Below are 9280 nucleotides of genomic sequence, written 5' to 3' on the forward strand. Positions count from 1 at the left end.
ACGAGGAATTACTTTTCCCCATGATAACTGCCACTTTCAGAAGAAACCAACGACTATTATTCCACGGACATGATACCTGTTACCAGGCACGTGCACAGACATTTTAGGGGGCAGGTGCTCAAAAAGGGCACCCATCGCCAAAATTATTTATGAAATTAAAAATAATAATAATAAATTAAAAAAACACAGAAGGATATTTTCAACTTATATATTAGTAGGGTAACTGATTCTCCCTCATTTGATTGGCTCGTTGATGGCCTGATCCAAGTTAAAATGGAGCGGCTACTCTGAGCTGCTTGCTGCAGTTCCCTGTCCTTCTGCTTCTTAAGTCTGTCTTTTTTGGGCATTATGCTGCAAATTTTGTGAATGAGATAAATCAATGTTATGGATAATAATTGTACTGTTTTCTGAAGGTTAAAGTATAAGCAGCATTACACTAATTATGCTGTTCTCAACCTGTGTTTCCTCTTGGCAGGATAAGACTGCTTACATTTCCCTTATTTTACTTTTTTTCACCCTCTGCAATTACTCATACAAGTTTGATCGTTGTTAAACAGGCAAAACGAAGAGATACGTAAAAATCACGTTAAACAATGTGGGACAAGGATAGCATGACACCGAAAGCTAGCATAGTTTACCTGCTATTTTCTAGCTGTGAATTCTCGTTACAGTTATAAACATAAATTCAACATACTTTCGAAATTGTCTAAACGGCATTTATAGCCTACAACACATAATATGCACTTTCAGACAAATAATGCCATTAAACATGACAAACGTCAGTAAACAGCTGGACAATGCTTTGAAATCAAGTTAGTTGTTTGTTTATTTTTTTAAGAAATGTCGGACCAGTTATGTTTTCAGACAAAATGTTTTCAGCGGCACTAATGTTGTTGTTAATTAATAACAAACAACGTCGGGGGATTGCACAAACACAGTCATTACCTGTTTGACTGATGCTGCAGGTCAGTGAAGAAGTAGGCTGCACCGGTTTGACCTGACGCTCAGCACTGATGTGGGGGATGAGGAGGGAAGGCCGCGGCGGGGGCTTGTGAGCACCGTGGAGCATAGGCATTTATCTCCCTCTGGAACGAAATACTGTTTTCTGATTGGCTAATGGGGTGTACATTAAGTTCGTATAACCGGACACCTTGGACGTAGTTCCAGTAGAAACGTTAAATCGCCGTTCCATATCAATGCTCTTGAATGGTTACCATTGACAACCAACGTAACGTTTATTTTTGACAGCTAGGATAATTTGAACCAAGATGGCGGCGTGTTGGGACAAGTTAGTGGGCAATGTTTTATGTCAATTAAGCTGTCTACACGACTTTGTATATGTCTAAATTGACTCGGTTAGTTGTTTATGTTCTACACGAATGTTGCAGAATATTGTAATTCTTAACTGAAAGTCTCTAATATTATTTGTAGGCGGCTGTTAGCGCTTAGAAAAAAAACCCATTGAAACAGATGGTAGCTCACGGCTAACTAGCCGGCTCGATTGTGAGCCTTCGACCAAAATTACTAAACTTGACCTCCCTGTTGCTCTGTCCAACTTCACCATCAACGGAAACGTGGAGTTCAACTGTAAATAGTAAAACCTTATGAACAATACCTGTGTCCGTGTGTCCGTTTACTTACAGAGGTGAGCTCATGAGTGTCACTTTGCAGCAACGCCCGGGGAAACTAAAGGTCCAGTTCCACGCACTACTTTCTCACTGCTTTCTCTAACGGGAGCACTAGGCTTCAAATCAAGAATTCATCAGGTTATTATGCATATTACATTTCCTAAAGATAAAGGAAATTCTAAATAATAATAATAATAATAATAAAAACATTTTTGGATGTTGTAAACGGGAGATAAGCGGGATAACGGCCTCCGAGCTGTCCAGTTCTACGAAGTTAATGGACTTCCGCTCCGCGTCGTGGTGTTCTTTGCCCCGCAGCGTCCATTAACTTCGTAGAACTGGACAGCTCGTCGGCCGTTATCCCTTACAGAATACGTATTCTATGTCTATGCCGCGGAGCATGTTGGGGCGAAATTCGCACAAGAACTCAAATAAATGCCCCCTCAGATATCAAAACACATTTGGGGAAATTGATGACAGAGGGACTAATTTGTATTCTAAAAATATTGATGAATGGAAAAAATTGGGCTCCAGCAAAAAGGGCACTTTTTCTCAACCAGGGCACAAGGGCTGGTGCTTGAGCACCACTAGGGGTCTATCTGTGCACGTGCCTGCCTGTTACCTTACGGACTACCACTGGCTACAATACCATGTCAGTCGTGAATAACCAGAAGCGTGACTTTGTCATTAGATGGGCTTACATCCAAGGCCCTTAATGAACACTGTGTTCAAAGCAGTACATGTCAACCTGCCCACACAAGGCCTCCTGCATGCTGGGAGAGAAAATGAGGCCCGACAGTGGGCCTCCAGACGCCTGCTCTCATGCCCCTGAACACCCCTCTCCTGATTAAGCAATATGTGGACCAGCTGGTAGGGGAGCAATAGAACACATTCAGCATTCCAAGCGTACCTAAGGTAACCACACATCTAAACTCTTAGTCTGTTTTATGCTTCATGCGCTGGTGAGTGAACCAATGCACAACTCGGTAGTAGAGCTAATCCAATAATGAGGTTTGTTTCTGAGCTGCAGCTAAGATGTCGACTTGAATGTGGCACAGTGGGAGAGTGTGAGCGCAAGCTTGAAAGCGTCTAGCAACCGTTACCTAGGTAAAAGGCCAGTAACATGACCTAGGGAAAGAGCCATCCAAATAGCGTTGGCATCCCAGCATTTATCGAGCGCTTCATTTTACTACCCCAGGAGCACAGACACACCCCCTGGAGAGCCTGAGAGCAGGGGGGTTGATTCAGCTGACACACACTGCTCTTACTGACTGGGAACAAGGTCCCAGCTCATTGCCAGTCAGGACTGTCTCAGTTCACAGCATTACCACCACACCATAGCCCCCTGTCCCGTCCCGTCCACACCACCTGATCCCAGAATAGATTCTGCTTCCCACGCCTCCTGACATTGACCAGCCTTTCCTCCCCTCTAGCTTAGCACAAAGCGACCCCTGGGGGTTGTCCCCTGTTGGCAGATCGGCTGACAGCACCACGGGCAATGCTCCACTGATCAGTCTGCACTGCAGGTAGGTAACAAGGCGAATAATGGCCCTGTGCAACAGAAACTTGCTGAGTGCGTGGGTTAGTGGTTCGTTCACAGCCAGGCCGGGGTGAGAGCAGAGAGAAAGGGTGGCTTTCAGCCTTGGGAAAAAAACAGAGAGGGGGAGGGGGGGGGGTTGTGAAGTCATTAAAGTTCAGCCTCTTGGCCTGGTCTCACCCTGGCACAACGAGTTCTTTTGTGTTTGGGAGAAGAAAAAAATATATTGTAAAAGAACGGGGGAAGCTTTCTTTGACAGAACATTAAAATCTGTCCAAAATGCCAGCAGGTTTCCAACAATAGGATACACAGAGAGCAATTAATGTGTCAGGTGATACTCTGTACACGTCAGGTGATACTCTGTATACTGTACACTTCCTCACTCTTAAATTATAACACCTTGATGGGGTAAGATTTCAACCTTTTCTCCCATTCCTTATTTGTGTGAATGAATGACATGCTGTAACTGGTATAGATATACTACTACTCATATCCACCAATGGGGTATGGCACAATAATAATAATAATAATAATAATAATAATAATAATACTCAGCGAATTGTGCCCTTACACCTACTGTCAAACTAAACTATAATTTACTACAGTTTAATGGCTTTCAGATCTGCCTTTTTACATTCTAATAATAATGAGTACTGTTATACTACTAAGATAATACTGTTATCAGGTATGTATACTGATAAAATAATCCTTCTCTTGAAAACCTATTATTACAGAAGGGGAGTTCTTTAAATCGTCTTAATCTCCCTCTTTATTTCTCTCCTCGTTTATTCTAAAAACCTTCAACATGAACAGAAACAGCTTGTCTACCTCTAAATAAACAATCACAGTTTATTTCTAAACAAGTGTCCTTCGTACGTAATGAATAGGTTTGTTTCACGGGTGTGTTATGCAAGTCATGGCAGCCCTGGGGCCCGAAGGCCGCCCGAACGAGATCGGACTGGGAGGGGAGCGAGCCAGAAGAGGAATTACAAGTTCCGACACGAGGCCGTTAAAAAAAAAGAGGCCATGTCGGCTCACTGCACGGCAGGAACAAGATTGATGGCGGAGGAAAGAGAAAAGCGAAGGTGAAGGAAGTTGTTTTGACAGATGACAGACAGACAATGTCAAGTTCTGCAGCGCAATGAGAGAGTGAGGCAACGCCGAATGCACTGCCAGGCATTGCGATCAAAGTCCAGTTCCACCAAGAAACACAGAGGGAGTTCGAGTAGGGTTGCCAGGCTAATTTTGTGCCTAGAATTACATTACACACACACACACACACACACACACACACACACACACACACACGTCAGTGCATGTATGCATACTCACCTACGTGCACACACACACTCACGCATGCACATGCAAACAAACAGTAGGGGCCAGTGCAAACGTGGACAAGCAAACACAAGTAACAAGTACACTCGCACACAGCTATAGATGCACACACGCTCACACACACACACACACACACACACACACTCACACACACACACACACACACTCACACACACACACACAAACACAGAAAGAGATACTTCCAACACATTTCCTTTTCTTGCACTGTATATACAACTCCATGATGTAAAACAAACACAGAAGCCGGTCACGGTCTGAATACTCTGCAAACTCCGCAGACAATCTGACGGGCTTAAGAAAACTGATGACTGTACTGCATTTGTACAATTCGCTTTTCCTCACTTTTTTATGAATCAACATGCAGTAATCTCTCAAACTCTTTGCCAAGAGTAAGCTTTTATTAAAGAGGCACACTAGAAGGTAGGAGATGCACAAGAGTTAATAAAGTTAATACTCCCGGAATGTGAAAATACGTGACACAGACAGCAGCCAAATTAAGCAACATCCCTTGTGCTGGTAAATTTAACTTGTCACGTAATCTAGAAGCGCTTACTGTTCCCTGATATGATTTTGTTTGTTTTACTGTTTCTCCTGATACAGTAGACTATCACCTCTGCTGTACTCTTTGGGACCCATACAATGAGATCATGGCACAGGGCAAATGGTGTAGCTTGAGCCTGACCTCACCCAACCTCAGCTCACCTCCCCTGCTTGGTAATGGCCTGAAAGACTTGTGCAAAACTCATTTCAATGAATGCCGGGATTAAGAGAATGGATGCAGGATCGGTCCCGATGAGCGCTGAGCCAAATCACTGCTCCGGGGGTTGGAATTTCTCCGCTGGGTGGAGAGCCGTAATTACCCACCTGAGAGGGGTGTGTCTCTGGGCCAAAAGCCCTCTGATCAAGCGTCCGAAAACAAGGCACTCATCCCACAGCTGGAGAGGAAGTATGCCGTGGCTTTTACGGTTGGTACACTGAACAGTACACAGAGAAGAGTGGCTAGAGCTACATTTTCCCATCAAACTCTCTTACTAACTACTCACATACACGGATATAATGGACTACACCTAACATTTGTGATCTTTAGATCTCTCACGGTATAATCGGAGTTAATGCGCTAGAGCTACATTTTCCCATCAAACTCTCTTACTAACTACTCATATACACGGATATAATGGACTACACCTAACATTTGTGATCTTTAGATCTCTCACGGTATAATCGGAGTTAATGCGCAAAAACTATATGTAACCTTCGTTCTATCATTATAAAAAACATAACAAGTCATTCATGTGAAATAACATTCTATCCGAGATTCCTCAACCACCATGCCCACACGAGTACAGGTGCCAAAACACCCTGTGCACGCACGTATACCTCAACATGCACGCATACATGCACACACTGACTGGAGTGCTGCATATTAACCTACATCACAGGCATCCAGGCTTTGATCCGTGTGCAAACAACATGGCACGCCACGGACGGGAGTCAATCCAGGTGACGCTCCGCCTACTAGTGGGACAGACAGCCCCCCCCCCCCCCGTCTAATTAGCCTATCCGTGTCAAGACAGGATGGAGTGTTTTGGTGTGAGGCAAGCCACGGCAGCTCCGACATGGCCAAGGGACTCTCCAAAACAGCGTTCGGTACACACACACACACACGCACGCATAAAAACACCAGCACGTGACAGAACAAGAGCACACACACACTTACTCACTTATACACAGCCATTGCTTGCTATGTCAGCAACTTCCAAACATCTCTGCTCATCTTCAGCTGCAAATGCATGCCATTCTGATGCTGTCGTGTTCCTTCTTTCTTCTTACTTCCTCTACTTACTCTTACCTATTCTATTCTTTTATTTCCTCCCACCCTGAGCAAACTTCTAATGGATTTGTGACTAAGTAGTTTAAATTATTTCCTGGCCTAGAGAACAGACCACATGTAAAAAAGATCACATGTATTACGTACTGATATTACTGATGTTCAACAAATTACTTTCAAATCAACACTGACAAAAGCCTGGGGTCAAAACATACCTTGGTGCTGAAAGCTTTTGAAAACTACTTATTCACAGAACTGACTGCAATATCAACTGTCACTCTGGTTGAGTTAACTACCAGATAGGGTCAGGAAGTGACTAAATCTGCATTGCAGCATCAGTGGCAAAAGCACATGAGAATCTGCAGAAATAGTGCACCCTTACAACAGGAGTCCTACACAAGTACTCTCCTTGGACATTCAATCCACACCCCAATCCCTTTAACACTAGTCAGTCCTGATGCCACTGATGTTGAATCAAGGAATACAAGTCAGACTGACAAAGCTGGATCAAGGTTTGTTTAGACAACCAAGTAATGCATGCATTCACGGCACCTGTAGGCCAATGTATAACAAAAACAGGCGTAAGTGTACATTTCACGGATTTTGGATATATATGAATGAATGAAACAATAAATAAATAAATTATTAAATAAACTGAGTGACAGTGGGATCAAAGTGCATTGAGTGAGGCCATGTAATGAAAACAGTTACTGGCCTTAAAAGCCTTAACTCCTCATTAACTCTCTGACGTGTTGTTTCCTTAGAAGCACTTTTTCTTCAGAATAGCCTCCATTTTAAAAAGCCACCTGTTGTTTATGTTACTTCTGCCTGGCGTTGGATCAAGGTATTTGGCAGAGGGTAGGAGAAGATGACTGGGCGTGCAGCATGTCAGGATTCCACTGAGGCTCACCCAAAGGCGCCCTGGGCAAACCTACATAGTTCTCCGTCAGAGCTGCGCCATAAGACGGAGCGTGTAAACTAACTTCAGTAACGTGACCAGGGAGATAGTGAGAGGTGCTGTGGTGCAGTTGAAACTGCAGCGTGGCAACATGCAGATTTATTAAAGCCAGACCTGCTGAACTGGCACAAACAAATAAGAGGTGTGTGTTTTTAGATATGGTTATTGCACTGGCGCATAAATAAAACCAACATGAGTGAATGGGTCTGCCAAATGGTCGCTGACTTGTTGAGGGAGTGAAGCAATCTCTCTGATTTAAAGGTAACCTACCACTCCACCACAACCTTATAATGATATACACACACAGAGATCTGCTGTGTAGGTGAAGTAGGAATGGGTTTCGAATGACATTTTATACAGGCATTATATATCATGTGAATGTACTTTATATGAAGAGTTTCATAAGATGTTTAGTTGATTGGTGCACATTATGTAAGGGATAACGGCCGACGAGCTGTACAGTTCTACAAAGATAATGGACGATGCGGGGCAAAGAACTCCACGACGCGCATCTCCACTCACCCACACTACTTACCAGCCTTTTAAGCCGTCTTTCAGACACACATGTGCCATACTCTCCCTCCTATTCTAACGCGCACACACACACACACACACACACTCACCCGCCCTCGCTCTCAGCATCCTCTGAGCTCTGTCCATCTTGCCTCGCCGAGGGCCCTGCCGTCCGCCTCCTCCGGGTGGGAGTGGCTCTGCGTGACTCTGCCCCCCGCCGTGAACCACCCTGCAGCTCGTCTCGGACGTGCTCCTGCAGCAGCGGCAGCGCCGCCTTCAGAGCGCGCACCTGCAGAGGGAGACATGTCAGCTATAAGTCCCTCCTGAGTCACCAGCCTGCGCTCTACCAACAAAGGTAGCGTCCAGATGGCCAGGATAGGTCACACAACAGTTTGATCACACAAGACTCCCAATTCTGAGGTCAAGGATTTAATCACCAAGGTAGGTGAACTGTTTTTCCCACACTGATGTCCTGACCCAGGGGAAAAGCGAGTGAGTGAGTGAGCTACATTGGCATAAACTTAATTTGTAAAAACTCAAATACCACACCACCAATGGCAAATTACTAGTCAAAAAGTCAGACTAATTCCTCCACCAGAAATTTTGCATTCAAGTCTTGACGAGGTCGAACCAACCATACAATACTGGTGCAATGTTCTAGCTTCAGTCTAGGGTTTACAGAGACACATTGACTACAATTGTAGAGTTTGGTGGATGACATGACAGTGCTGTAATATGATGTAGTAAATATCATCCCCAAAACACAATATGTTAGCACAGAGGTCACCTCTGTCACAAACCCACACACACACACACACACCTCCTCTTTCAGCTCAGACACACACTGTATGAGTGCTCCGAGACGGTCCAGAACCTCCCTCTGGCCAGCCCAAGCAATGCTCACGCTGGCCCCCACGTGGCGGTCGTTGTTGTTCAGGTACAGCTCCTGGGCGACCATCTTGCCGGCACCCGCCCTGCGGCTCTGGTACCACACCACAGCCAGGGTCAGACCCGCTGCCCCAGCCAGGGCCCCCAGCACCAGCCCTCTGCTGTCAGACTGAGACATCCCAAAAACCTGGGGTAAACAAAGCAGTGCAAACTAATTAGAGCATGATTAACATGGTTACTGATGCACTTATATTTGCTAGTCAAAACACCAGTCTACGGGCCTGATAGGTATTTGAGTATCAAAGGTTTGTAATGTAGACTTTGCTTAATATAAAATACAGTTCACAAAGATGAATGCAGTACACTACAGTAAAGAAAGAAAGAAAGAAAGAAAGAAATCACCTGTTGCCATACCCAAGCTACAAAGCACAAAAGAAGAGGACAATGACAACACTGACAATTCGCTGCTATCCTCTACCGTTTCTAAACATGATTTATCCTTTCCTGTCTACATAACTTTCTGCATCAAGTTACAGTTTTCAATGATAAACACAATGCCTGGCAACTGG

The 9280-nt window shown here is 44.5% G+C and overlaps 1 protein-coding gene across 1 annotated transcript in view; it reads right to left on the reverse strand.

Moving 5' to 3' along the window:
* Positions 1 to 8889, reverse strand: part of rmdn2 (regulator of microtubule dynamics 2) — a gene marked incomplete at its 5' end in the record, with an annotated part of 36249 nt that extends 27360 nt beyond the window's left edge. Inside the window, 2 exons of the mRNA XM_080849514.1 lie at positions 7934 to 8112; positions 8644 to 8889. Of these exons, the coding sequence (XP_080705640.1) occupies positions 7934 to 8112; positions 8644 to 8889 (425 nt within the window). The remainder of the gene's footprint in view (positions 1 to 7933; positions 8113 to 8643) is intronic.
* Between the last annotated feature and the right edge of the window lie 391 nt (positions 8890 to 9280).

Source organism: Sprattus sprattus (assembly GCF_963457725.1).
Source record: "Sprattus sprattus genome assembly, chromosome: 12".
NCBI classification, from domain to species: Eukaryota; Metazoa; Chordata; class Actinopteri; order Clupeiformes; family Clupeidae; genus Sprattus; species Sprattus sprattus.